Below are 13,822 nucleotides of genomic sequence, written 5' to 3'. Positions count from 1 at the left end.
GAGGATATGTGGGCCTGCTTCATAGAATTGCTTGCGAAAATTAAATGGGGCATCATAGGGTCGCTATGAGTCGGAATCCGCTCCATGGCAACGGTTTTTGTTGTAGTTGTTTTGTTTTTTCAGTTCATATGTAAAGCTCCCTTCACAGTTCCTGGCATACGGTAAAAAACCAAAACCAAACCAGTTGCTGTCAAATCGATTCCGACTCATGGGGACCCCATGTGTGCAGAGTACAATTGTGCTCCATAGCGTTTTCAACGCTGTGACCTTTCAGAAGCAGATCACCGGGCCTTTCTTCCAATGTGCCTTTGGGTGGGTTTGAACCTCCAACCTTTCCATTAGTAGCTGAGCACTTAAATGTTTGTGCCACCCAGGGACTCCTGGCATGCAATAGGCACTCAGTAAACATTAGCTCTTAATATTATCATCTTATCCCACATTAAGTCTTAGACTACGTGGTTTATAATTGTTATCTTATTTTATCCTTATAACAACTGTACCTGGTAGTTACCAGTATTACCCCCTTTTTACAAATGAGGAAATTGACACACACAGAGGGGGTCACACTTAATAAATGGCAGCTATTTTATTGCTGTTGTTGTTGTTTTATTTGGAGAAAGGATTTGGAGATCCCTGCCCCAGACCCTCCCCTCCGTCGTCAGGCCTTGGTGGGTGGGTGCTGGATCATTTCTCATCCCTGCAGATATCAACGAGTGCTTGGTCCTGGGCCTCTGCAAGGACTCGGAGTGCGTGAACACCAGGGGCAGCTACCTCTGCACGTGCAGATCTGGCCTCATGCTGGACCCGTCTCGGAGCCGCTGTGTGTGTGAGTGCCGGCAGGGGCCAGGGGCGGGGGACTTACATACACAGCAGAGGCAGGATGGGACTCTTAGGGCCCATGGACCAGGCCCTGAGCAGTAATTTTCCACAGACCCCATCACCCCCTGCCCAGGGCCTGGTGTCTGCTACTCAACCTGGAGTTGGACCCAACGTACGCAAACTGATCTGCCTCTCGTGCTAGACATGGTTACTGCTTCACTTTTTATTTTAGGCATTTCTTCTGGGGCTTTACAGTTTGGGATTAATATTTTCTATTTCTTCTGGAGTTTTTTCCCCCGAATCATTTGTGTCCCATTTGCTGTCTCATTTACTTTGGGGGTGTCTGAGTTGCTTCTGCCATACATCTGGCTGAGACATTGCTGCCTCTTCTGTCCTGGGCTTAGTGGCCTGGTCACTTGGCCGCAGACCTTCCTTAAAGGGCCGTGGTGATACACAGGTCCTGTCCACATATTCATGGTGATGCTGCCCGGTCCTGGGCCCTTCCATAATCCTGTGGTGCCTTGTGGTTCTGGTGAGTCTCTGCGTCCAGAAGCACATACGTGTCATGCATTGCTCATGCTGACTCTGAATATTAGCATCGTGTCCGTGTACGTGACGCATGCACACCAGGCAGTTTTGTTCCCAGTGACCTCTGTGGTTTCCAGCTGGGAGAGGCCCAGGCTGGCAGCCTCCCCACCAGATGCAGACCTGACGCTGTGACCCAGACAGGGCTTTCCTAGTGCAGAGAGGCTGGACCAGAGCTGAATAAAACCAGTCCCAACTGGCCTCTGAGAAGCACAGCCCAGGGCTGGGACAGGTTGTCCCCACAGCTCAGCAGAGCCCCCTGTGGCCGGCCAAGCCTCAGCCTGCAAACTGCCGGGTCTGGGAAGGCTCTGAGGTTGTCCAAAGTGAGTTTCCATGTGAAAGGGGAGATGAGACTGGACCCAGTGCCTCCAGTGAGAGGAGACAGTGAGAGCCTTAGGAGGCACCCAGAGAGGGAAGGGCCCAGACTTCGGAGAACAGGAAGAGTATTCTCTCAGGAAGCCTTCAGGGAGGTGGAGACATGGAATGGAGGCCTTTGGGGCATGTCATGCTTCCTTCTCCCCCACTTCACTTAAACCAAAAAAAGACGAAACCCATTGTAGTTGAGTCAATTCTGACTCATGGCAACCCCATATGTTACAGAGTAGAACTGCTCCATAGGGTTTTCTTGGCTGTAATCTTTATGGAAGCAGATCGCCAGGTCTTTCTTCTGCAGTGCCATTGGGTAGGTTCGAACCACCAACCTCTGGATTAGTAGCCGAGCACAAACTGTTTTTGCCGCCCAGGGATCTTCCCACCTCACTTAGGATTCCTTTATCAGGCAGGCATGTTTAATATCCGGGACGACTTTTTAATTTATTAGTCCCAGGATGAGACCCTGTTTCAGCTAATGCAGGAAAGCAGGAGTGGCCCTGGGGTGTTCCTTATTTTCTGCCCCTCCCCTGTGTCACTCCCTCCAGATGGGGCAAGCATGATGTTTCTCTTCCCTTCGTTTCTGGGCTTTGTCCTCCCTCCCTGTTACCTGCCCATGACGAGTACAGCCGTCTACGGGGACCTCTCTGCACTGGCCCAGTCTCCTGATGTTCCCAACTGGATCATCTCTACCCTGGGGCTCAAAGGGACTGAATGAGCTCTTCCCTGTAGTACCCGAAGGGAAGCAGCTGCTAGAGAGAGAGATTGCACCTAGAGATTCAGGGCTTGTGGACTGAATGACAATTTACCTGTGCATAGCACATCACTTTATATAAGGCTCTATCACATACATGGAACCCTGGTAGCACAGTGGTTAAGTGGTTGGCTGCTAACTGAAAGGCTGGCGGTTTGAACCCACTAACAGCTCTGTGGGAGAAAGATGTGACAGTCTGTTTCCCTAAAGATTTACAGCTTTGGAAACCCTATAGGTAGTTCTACTCTGTCCTATATGGTCACTTGAGTGGGAATTGACTTGGTGGCAGTAGATTTTTTTTCTTGTCACATACATCACCTTGTTTAATCTTCATGACAGTACCGTGAAGAAGTTATTAGTCAGGAGTCTTTAGATTGCAAGTGACAGAAACCCAGCTCAAACTTTTTTCAGCAAAAAGTCCAACTCGGAAGACCAAGGGTAGTTGTGGCTTCAGGCTTGGCTGGATCCAGGCACCCACAATATCTTTACCACATTTCTTGTTCTGTTTCCTCTGTGTTGGTTTCATAGTCCCAGGTCTACATCCTACTAGCTTTGTAACCTCACTTGAAAAAAAGCATGTGCTTTCTAATAAAACCCAAAAAACCCATTGCCGTCAAATCAATTCCAACTCATAGCGGCCCTATAGGACAGAGTAGAACTGCCCCACACGGTTTCCAAGGAGGCTGATGGACTCGAACTGCCGACCTCTTGGTTAGCAGCCAATCTCTTAACTACTGCACCACCAGGGCTTCTGCTTTCTGATAGTCCAGGAAAAGTTCTAAAGCTGATTATCATAGGGCCAACTTGGTCGTGTGCCCATTCCTGACCCGATCCTTGTGGCCAGGGATATGGACTACACTTCTGGAGCTAGGAAGTGGAGTCAGCCCCTACTCCAATCACATGGGCCAAGAGTAGGGGTGGGGTGGTTGCCACAGGAAAACCAGCGTGCTGTTGCCAGAATATGGAGGCATAGATGCCAGGCAGGCAGAAATAGGATTATCATCATCATCCTTATTTTACACACAAAGAAGCTGAGGCCCTGGGGTGTCATGTAGCTCATGGTGAAGCAGGGATTTGAACTTGGTCTGCTGAGTCCTGGGGCCCAGCCAGGACTCCTCCAGCATCATCACTTCCTCAGCTTTGATTGTTATTCTCATCTTCTCCGAGTTCAGCTAGCCCTCTATGGATTCAGCCTCTTCCAACCTGGTATGGCCACCTCATCTAACATTGAGAACATTTACAAGAGAATATTCTTTAGTCTTTACTATCCAAATACGAGAAAAAGGTCAATGTTGGTGGTATTGTTATTATCTAAACCAGCACAGCTGAAACTCACTGTGGTCTACAGTATTTTGATTCATTGATTCAGTTTTTGATTGGTTTGTTGATCTAACCATCCACCCAATGATTCACCAAGCATTCACTGAGCATCTGCACACACCAGACACTCTGGAAGAGACCTGCGTTACAGAGATGACCAAGACAGGGTTCCTGACCTCAGAGCTCCCATCCGGTTTCTTTGGCTCTCACCTTGTCTCATGTCCCCAGGGAGGCTGTGGCCTTCGGTACACCCTGCTCCCCACTTAACCCCAGACACACATTGGGCTTTTGGTAACCACCTTGAATTCAGCCCCTGGAGACAAGCAGCTACATCGTCATTTCCTGCTCTCAGGTTCAAGGGTCTCATCAAACAAGAATAGGAGGAGGTGCTCAGGTGTCCCCCTGCAGCTGTCCCTCCAAAATTCTTGTGAGCATTCTTTCTTGGTGTCCCAAACTTCCAGGTTGAGGAGTGGGCCCGGCCATTCCCTGGGTACACATGGCCACACCTCCATCCACGACCCTCCTCCCTGCTTATGCATCCCCCTCTCACTGGCCGTCTGTCCACTGCCACATGCTGTGTCTTGCAGCGGACAAAGCTGTCTCCATGCAGCAGGGACTGTGCTACCGGTCGCTGGGGCCTCACACCTGCACCCTGCCTTTGGTCCAGAGGATCACCAAACAGATATGCTGCTGCAGCCGTGTAGGCAAAGCATGGGGCCCTGGGTGTGAGAAATGCCCCCCTCCTGGCACAGGTAACCCTCTGCCTCCCAGCTCTGGTCACCAAAGCCAGTGGCTATTTTTCCCCAGCCTGGGTGGGCCTCCCTCAAGCCAGCGGACCCCTAATCTTCCCTCACTGCTCAACCTCTCACCCCAACCTGGGTCTCGCTCCTCACTGCCTCAACTGCCTGTCCCCAAAGGGAGGGAGGGAGGGCCCTGGTTTCCTTCTGGAGTGGCACCTCTCAGCTTCTCCTCTGGTTGTTGACCTTGCAGAGGCCTTCAGGGAAATCTGCCCGGCTGGCCATGGCTACACCTACTCAAGCTCAGACATCCGCCTGTCCGTGAGGAAAGCTGAGGAGGAGGAACTGGCCAGGCCCTCCAGGGAGCAAAGGCCAAAGAGCAATGGGACCCTACCTGGGTCAGCGGAGAGGCAGCCACTCCGGGCAGCCACCAGCACCTGGCTCGAGGCTGAGACCATCCCTGACAAGGGTATCTGGGCTGGGGCGGGATGCCTGAGGGGTTCCCCTTTCCCCTAAGGCTATAGCACTCCAAATAGCCACTGAGTGTTTATGCTGGGTGTGTACCCTGGTTTATCCGGGGCATCAGGAAAGGGAGCTTGGAGCAGCAGCACCAGCCCTGGAAACCCTCTGTCCTGGCCTGGCCTGCCAGGAAGGGCTCTACCCCCTCCTCTCCCATATGGCCTGAAGAGCTGCCCACATCCCAGGGAGTTGCTTCTGGAGGATGGAGAAGTCAATAGCAGCCCCCACCCCAGCTGGCCAGCTTCTCCTGCCCCAGCCCCCAGCCATGCATCTTCCGGGGCTGGTGCTTGCTGCAAGGCATGGAGAGCTGGCAGGTGGGTCCTTGGGGAGCCTGCATGTTTTAGATCCCCTACCCTGGCCTTAGAGCCAGAGCACCAGCTCCAGCTCAACTGCCTTGGACCCAGCAGGCATGGGGTTGGAAAGAGCCCGGGCTTGAGGCTCCCCTGGCAGGTGCCCTGGAGACACACGGAGAGGCACACCTGGGTTACTAGTAGCAGTTGCATTCAGGCGGCCAGGAACGTATTAGGACCAGGTGACCTATGAGATCGCCAGTATCTACCCCAGGATTCGGGAGCAGACAGACAGGGAAGGTAGGACAGAGCCCTAGCCGTCAAGAGAACTGGATACTGGCCAAGCTAGGAACAATTCCTCTCCTTCCTAGAACTGGTTCCCCTGGTCCATAGCCCAGGGCAGGGCGGCTGATTGACCATGTGTGGCTGGGGTGGGGGGTTGGGAGGGAGGAGGTGGCAGCGTACGGAAGTGGATTACAGCTAGGACTGATGGGGTCGATGGCACAAGGTGGGTGGGGGACGCCTGTCACTGGAAAGCCTGAAAGGAAAGCAGTGAGAGGCTAAGGCCCTCCAGACCTGGGGATTCTGGGAGTCTGTGGTGACCAGTTCCAGGGGTGGCGGGTACTGAAGGGTGGCCGTGTAGGCAGGTAAGAAAATCCAAGCTCTCCCTGCTGCTGGCCCTGTCTAGGACAAGGTCAAGAGGGTGCAGTCTCTGAGCCAGCCCAGGCCATGGACAGGAGGGGGAGGGCAGCCAGACTCTTCTCCCTGAGCCCATGCTCTCACCTTTCCCCCACCAGGTGACTCTCAGGATGGCCAGGTGAGTGAGTCCTCCCACGAGGGAGCTGGGCAAGTATGGCAGAGAGCGGGGACCTGGTAGCCTCGGAGGCCCCAGGACAGTGTCCCCGGAGGGAGGAAAGGGAGAAAGGTGGAGTATGTGTAGGATATTACTTGGAGAGATGACAAAGTGGGAGGGGTGATCCAAAGACCCAGTTTTACCCCAAAGGAAAAATAACGTCTGCTCCTCCGTATGGAGCAGCTACTGTATGCTAAGCTCTGTGCCAGCTACTCTGCAAGCGTTCTCAACTGGGATGGTCTGGGGTCCCTTCAGAAAGGAAATAGGAACGTGTCCTGGAGGTCTAGAGCTGTTTCCAGATTCATTCTGGATTCAGCACTTTCTGAACCCATTTTGCTTAAACGTCAAGTTCTCCTCTGTGAGAGGCTGGTGGGGAAATAGAGTCACAGCTGTGAATATCCTCAAACCACTTCACTGAGAAAGGGGTCCTGCCCTCTTCCTTGTGCCTAGGATTCCCCAGTAAAGAACTGGGTGTCCTCCTGGAAGAACATTCAAAACAAGTAAATCTTCTTCCCTTGGCAGTCTGCTAGTCCCTCCCTCCTCCCCAGCCTCTCCAACCACATACCTGACTGTCCCCAAATACTGTTTCTCCAATGACCTTGTTCTCTCGCTGGAGCGCCACATGTTCTTCGTTCAGCCAAAGCTCTAAATCTGCATCATCACAGACCCCGGCGGGCTCCAGTCCCTCTTTCATCTTCTGCCCATTCTTCTCCTGCCATTTTCCCACTGCCAGCTGCTCTGCCTCTGTCCCTGGGCTGTGGTAAGGGGCACCAGATGTCGTGCTGGGTCCCAGCTTCAGCAAGTATGGCTCTGTGACCCCAGGTAGGCTACTTAACCTCTGGAGCTTCCGAGTCTTTACCTGAGAAGTGGAGACCATAGCATTGGTGCCATACTTGCTAATCTTCCATCATACGCCAGACACTGAGCTGGCACTTCCCAGTCACTAGCTCAGTTAATCATTATAACACTGGGGGAGCACTACTGTCACACTACCTACCTCACAGGATGGTTGAGAAGATAAATAAGCCACTGATATAAAGTATCTAGCAGAATGCCTGGCACATAGTAAGAACTCATCAATACCTGGAATGAATGAAAGAGTGAATGAGTGAGTTGGACAGAAAGGTGGGGGTGAATGTGGTGGGAGAAAGCACATCATGGGAGTGACAGAGGAGCCAAGACTGACCTGCTTCTGTTTCTGTGCAGGTCACGACCAGTGTCACCCCTGCACCTATCTGGGTCCCAGGTGAGTCCCTCTTCCTGGTGGCTCCCAGGGAAAAAAGAAGGGATGGAAGGAGAGACCTTAATCTGGTGGTGAATTCACTGTATGTGAACTGATCCATGGGGCTCAAATCAGATGAACTCATGAGTGACGTGACGTACGTGAATGCTCTTTGTGGAGCACATGCACTTAAGATGCTCTCAGTGAGAGGCACTGGGATGCTGTGCAATACTTTCCTAGCCACCAAGCTCTCTCTGAATGTCGTGTTGCTGCTCAGCACATGAACCAGACCCAAGAGGAGGCAATACCTGGAGCAGGGGGTGGTTGGGTACCTGAAGCGCTTTCCCCCAGTGGCCCTGTCACACCTCCTCCAAGCTGTTAGGGCTCTGCAGAGCAGCTTGACCGTCACCACTGCTGGGAGTCAGAAGGCTGAGCTTCAGCTTTCTCCACCTGTAAAATGGGGCAATCATACCCGCCCTGCTGCCCAGCAGGGCAAATAAGATAGTGACGTTTGTGGCAGAGCTCTGTAAAGTGTAAAGTGCTTTGCAAACAGAAGGAAAAGAATGCTGAAGTGGGAATCAGAAGACCTGGGCTTGAGCTCAGCTTCTAACAAGCCGGCTGGCCTTGGACAAGTGGCCATTTCTGTGAGCCTCAGTCTCCTTGCCTGATGAAATGGGGTGAGACTAGATGACTCAGACTCCTGTTAGAGTGTCAGATCCTCTAATTCTATATGTGGCCGGATCAAGTTTCAGGAGACCAAAAGGCAGATGGGTACCCTGCCCTGGGATCCACCCTTGGTTCTTGGGAGTCTGAACAGCAGGGAGGCGGGAAAGGCCACTCTGGAAGGAACGCCTATCCTGCCTGCTCCCTTCTGCAGATGCCATGGGACGACCCACGCCACCACTACCCGCACAGGTGATTACAGAGACCTGGGAAGAACAGCAAGTGACCTCCCTCACCGACGTGCTGGTGACCCTGAGCCCCCCAGGTACCTGCAGCCAGTCCTTTGAGGGCTCTTGGCATCCTACCCTGCATGGTCTGGCTGTCCAGAGCCGACTCCAGGGCAGGAGCATGAGTGGAATTCTCTAGAGTTCCCCTTTAGTGAACTTCTGGCCCAGGCTAAGGGTCCCTGGCCTCATCTTACAGGGTACCCCTAGTGAATACGAGCTTCATCTGGAGACTGTCAAGCCCGAGAGCAGAAAAAGACGGGGCTCTGTGGGGAGGGTCTTACTCCAGGAGACCCCCAGGGGGCCTCTCGAGGAAGGAGAGCCCATGAAGCTGGGCTTCTGAGCCTGGCCCGTCTAGGCTGCTTACCCAGAGTCAGCTGAGTGCCCTGGCAGCGGAAGGCCTCCTGCCCACAGGAAGGGCCAATTTCCAAGGTTCTGTTTTTCAAGGTTGTTAAACCGCCTGAGAGCAGCCTGCGTTCCCCTCCCTCTGGCCGACTGCAATGATGGGGGTGGGATGGGGGAGATCCTTGGCAAATCCACCTTGCTCTGGAATGTGCCCTCCTCAAAGTCACATTGTTTGGGGACTTGGTCCAAAAGAAGCAGGCTGGTGTTGTCGTTGCTGCTCCCTGTGCACGTGTGTGCTCGCATGTGTGTGCACACGTGTGTCACGTGCTGTCATGTGGGCGCCTCACACGTTCCCTCTCCGGGGGCTCGCTGCTGTCTTAAACTCACAGACCTAGGTCTGAAGGCCCAAGTCAGACTGGGGGGATTTCTGTATTTCTTCTGGCAAAGGGAGAGACCCTGTGGTTTGTGGAAAGGTCCAGGGGGTGAGGGTTCTGGCTTTCCCAGGCCTGAACCAGACTGTTCCCCCTGACCTCTCCCAGGACCTCTCTCCTCTGGACTCAGAGCACTGCTCCAGGGAGCATCCATTTCCCTTCTTTGCTCAAGAAGCAAGGTGTGCTGGGCTAGAGGCTCAGCTAGGGGCTCAGCTCTGGTCCTGGAGGCAGGGGCAAAGGCAAGGGGTAGGGTTGGGGGAAAGGGCAAGGCCCAGGCTTAGCAGCCATTCTCAGCTATGTGGGGGGACAGAATCCCCCACCACCACGACTACCAGCAGCCTTTTACCTGATCCCCATTCTTCTTGCCTGCCACCCTCAACCTCACTCCTCTGAGCAGATATTTAGAACCTATTTGAGGGATCCTTACGAGCCCCCAGGCTGATGCAAACTTGGAACTAGGCCAGGGGACAGAGTAACATTGCAAACGGGACTGTGCATATTCAGTTCAGCCCAATGTAGCAAATACTATTGAGCCCCACTGTACCAGCACAGGCCACTTCTCAGGCCATTCCCTGCATCTCTCAGGCCATTCCCAGCACCTCCAATGCTGTGGAGGAGGACCCCTGGGTATGTGGGCTTCAGGCTAAGACCTCAGTGGGCACAGAGACTGACCGCATCATTATTCATTCATTCAGCACGTTGTAAGTTCCAGGAACTTTTCTACTATTGGGAACACAATTCAAAATCTAGTATCTGCCCTCTGTACAGTCTCCTGAGTCCTGTTGAGTCTGCCTCCGAAATGTTTCTCAATTCAGTGTCTGCCTCCCACTTTTCATTGCCAACACCCAAGGCAGCCCTCGTTTAAATTATTTCAGCAGCTTTCTAGGGACCCCCTGTGCCTCCCCACTGCAGTCCGTCTGCCAACTTGTTGCCTGAGAGGCCTTTCTGAGACAACTTTCTGATCACACTCACACCTCCTATCACCCCCTTGCTCACAGGCCAGTCTCAGTGTGGCCCACCTCTCCCTTTTCCCCTGGTAGTCTCCCCCAGGCATCCTGCTCACCAGATCTGCCCATTGGTCTAGAAGAAAATGGGCATGTGTTGCCAGGGAGGGGTAGCACTGGGCATCATGGGCGAGAGCAGTGCCTGGATTCAGGGTGAGGTCAGGCCAGACACCCTTTGTGGAGATGCACAAGTTACTGGACCCTGCTGGGTCTAGGTCAGGGGGATGCGCTATTTTGAGCTCCATCCTGGTAGAGCTCGGGGCCCTGGGGGGAGGTCCAGTGGGGTCTTAGACGAAGCCGTGCTATGCACGGTTGTGGGAGGGCCTGGCTAAGGGTAGGGTGAGACTTCTGTTGGTCCTCTGAGACCTCTATGCCCTGCTCCCCCACACTCTCCTCACCCTCCCCACTGCCTTGGCCCATCCCCCACCTGCCATAACCTCTGTGCTGCCCTGTCTCCCGCAGTCATTGATAGATGTGCCACGGGAGCCACCAACATCTGTGGCCCTGGAACCTGCGTGAACCTCCCAGATGGATACAGATGTATCTGTAGCCCCGGCTACCAGCTACACCCTAGCCAGGCCTACTGCACAGGTACTGACTCTGGCGTCCTGGCTCACCTAGTGTCTGGGGAGGATGGGAGCAGGGTGAGGGACTGAGTCAAGAGTGCAGGCAGCGGAAGCTCCAAGCAGTGCTGCGTGGGTTGATGGGTTTAGGAGGGACGTGGTCCCCGTGGACAAAGCTAACCATAACCTTCGGGAAAAGACCAGTCTCTGTAGCCCCATCGGTGAGTCTCCAGGGCTCTGGGAGGGTGGGAATCCACACCAGTGCCCCGAGATCGGCCAACCCCTCAGAGTGGGCATCTTGCTGCCCTACTTGTAAATGTCTCACCAGGGCCATCCCTGGGGGGAGAGGTTTGGGGCCCAGATAAATCTCCAAGTGTAGCTCAACCCCTCCCCTCACCCCAATATTTTTATACAAGGGAGATCTGATTTACATGAATATTTGCTGTGGCCTTGGAGGAGAAAAGAGGTGACCGCAGGGCCACTGGGAGAGGGGTCAGGGAGCAGGAAGGAAGTGCCCTTGGTGATGGGCTACCTGTGGGGTTCCCAGCCCTGGAAATTTTTCTTCCCGACCCCCGGCCTCTGTTCCCTCACCCTCCCTGCCCATAGCACTATCACCTGCCCAGCCCCCTAGTGTGGGCAGGTTGCTGGCAGGTGCCCCAAGAAAGGCACAGTGGACCTCCCTGACCTCATCTCTCTTTCCCTCTGGCTCAGACGACAACGAGTGCCTGAGGGACCCCTGCGGGGGAAAAGGACGCTGCGTCAACCGTGTGGGCTCCTACTCCTGTTTCTGCTACCCTGGCTATATGCTGGATACCTTGGGGGCCACGCAGGAGTGCCAAGGTAAGCCGAGCCCACCCTTACCCCCAGATGGCCCCAGAGAACGAGTCTTGGTGGGGCTCCTCACTGAGCAGCCCAGTAGGGGAGGCAACAAGCCTAGCTGCTGCACCACCTCACTCCTAGGAGCCCACTGCTCATCCTTCCTTCACCAATTCAGCAAGTCTTGGTGGAGGGTCTGCTCTCCCAGGCACGGGGCTGACATGGACACTCTCCGTCTAGAGTTGGGGGTGGATGAGGAAGCAGGCATCTACCACACCCAGACACAGTGCTGCAGTGTGGGGCGTGTAGGGGGGCCGCAGGGACAGAGAGGAGGGCTTGAACCTGGGCCTGGGAGGAAGCAGAGCCTAGCTGAGACCGGAAGGAAGGGTACCATTCCAAAAGGCAGTAACATTCGCGAAGCTCCAGGAGCTGTGGCTGGAGCAGAGAGTGTAACGAGGTCAGGGGACGTGGCTGGAGATGGAGACTAAAAGCCAGGTCCCCAAACTCTGGGTGATGAGGAGCTACTTTCATTTTGGGGAAGGAGGGCGACCCGTGAGGACCCTGAGCGGGGGCCCCCAGCAGACTGTGGAGCAGGGCGTGCCTTTGAGAGAGGATCACATGTCCCCAGCAGCTTGGAGACGCCAGCAAGGCTTTGAGTTTCCCTGGGAAGGCCTGGTCCACTGCTTGGGGACTTGCAGTAAAGACAGCTTCCAAAGCAAACGCTTTAATGTGCAGTATTTATGCTGCTGTGGTGCCCTGGTGGCACAGTGGTTAAGAGCTATGACTGCTAACCAAAAGGTCAGCAGTTCAAATCCACCAGCTGTTTCTGTCCTATACGGTCACTGTGAGTCAGAATCAACTCGATGGCAAAAGGTTTGGTTTTTTGGTTTATACTGCTGTACAAAACACTCCACATGCTTTTTAACGAATGAATCCACCAAGAATATACCATGCAGCCCTTTCCTAGCAGTGCCTTAGGATTCATAACCCAGCTGGAATCCTCTTCCTGAGAACGGCACACATTGGGCACACATTGCTGGTCTGGCCAGTGGTCACTCACAGGCCTCTCCCAGGAGGCAAGGGACTGTATATCCTCCCATTGCCAGAGTCCCCTTGCTGCTAATCCCCATGCATGTCTGCCCAAGATCTGGTATGCAGAGACTTGATTGCGGGCAAGGAGGAGTGGAAGAGACATATCCCCTAACTTAACTGAAGAGTGTGCATTCATTTATTCATTCATTCCCCACTCAAACATGTGCCCAGCACTGTGCTAAGCTCTGGGGATACTGAGATGAGTAAGATATGAATAGTGACACTGTGGGATCCAGATCAAGAAGCACTTGGCTCCATATGAAGAAGTAAGGGAAGTTTCCCAGAGGGGGGTGTTTTAGCTGGGGGAGAATAATAATAAAACCAATTGCTGTTGAGTCAATTTTGATTCATGATGACCCCATGTGTGTCAGAGTAGAACTGTGCTCCACAGAGCTTTCAATGGCTGATTTTTTGAAAGTAGATCACCAGGCCTTTCTTCCAAGGTGCCTCTGGGTAGACTCATGGCAACTCCATGTGTGCAGAGTAGAACTGCCTTATATGGTTTTCCAGGCTGTGACCTTTCGGAAGTAGCTTGAGCACTTAACCGTTTTTGCCACCTAAGGACTCCTCTAAGAATAAATAGCTACCATTTAATGCAGCACTGTCCTGAGCACTTTATTACGTGAAGCTTATCATCCCAACCCCACGCAGTAGAAATCCTTATCCTCATTTTATAGTTTAGGAAACTGAGGCTCAGAAAGGTGACTTGAAACACCCAGGGATCTCACACCTAGTCATGGCAGAGCTGGGAACAGAATCAGTCATTCCAGTTCCACACCCTGCTTTGCTTCCAATGACGCACTTCCTTAGAAGCAGGGCGTTGGCATAACTGTGGGGCATGGATAAGGATAGAGGGCACAGAGGGTATTCTAGGTAAAAGAACCATTTCTGCAGAGTAGAGTAGTAAACAGGCCTGGTATGCGCTGGGAAAAATGGCGATAAATTCAATGTGACTGGCGCATGGACACGTGGAGGAAGTGGCAGGAGTTGAGGCCAGTTTGTGGAGTGTCTGAGTGCCAGGCTGAAGTGCTTGGACACCGTCCCATGGGCAGTGGGCAGCCTGGAGGCGTTTGTAAGCAGAAGGGTGGCGATGCAGTCAGCTGGCTTTCAGGGAGTGAGTCAAGCAACAGGGCTTAGAACAGGCGAGGGGAGTGAG

The 13,822-nt window shown here is 53.5% G+C and overlaps 1 protein-coding gene across 1 annotated transcript in view; it reads left to right on the top strand.

Moving 5' to 3' along the window:
- LTBP2 (latent transforming growth factor beta binding protein 2) overlaps positions 1-13,822 on the top strand; it is a 121,211-nt gene that overhangs the window by 88,564 nt on the left and 18,825 nt on the right. Inside the window, exons 11-19 of the mRNA XM_004371040.1 lie at positions 704-826; positions 4,435-4,599; positions 4,838-5,053; positions 6,191-6,210; positions 7,453-7,496; positions 7,960-7,964; positions 8,361-8,456; positions 10,658-10,786; positions 11,470-11,598. Of these exons, the coding sequence (XP_004371097.1) occupies positions 704-826; positions 4,435-4,599; positions 4,838-5,053; positions 6,191-6,210; positions 7,453-7,496; positions 7,960-7,964; positions 8,361-8,456; positions 10,658-10,786; positions 11,470-11,598 (927 nt within the window). The remainder of the gene's footprint in view (positions 1-703; positions 827-4,434; positions 4,600-4,837; positions 5,054-6,190; positions 6,211-7,452; positions 7,497-7,959; positions 7,965-8,360; positions 8,457-10,657; positions 10,787-11,469; positions 11,599-13,822) is intronic.

The sequence above is a fragment of the Trichechus manatus genome, unplaced genomic scaffold (assembly GCF_000243295.1).
Source record: "Trichechus manatus latirostris isolate Lorelei unplaced genomic scaffold, TriManLat1.0 scaffold00010, whole genome shotgun sequence".
Classification (NCBI taxonomy): Eukaryota; Metazoa; Chordata; class Mammalia; order Sirenia; family Trichechidae; genus Trichechus; species Trichechus manatus.
The sequence above is the reverse complement of the archived record's forward strand: the minus strand, read 5'-3'. Positions and strand labels throughout refer to the sequence as shown.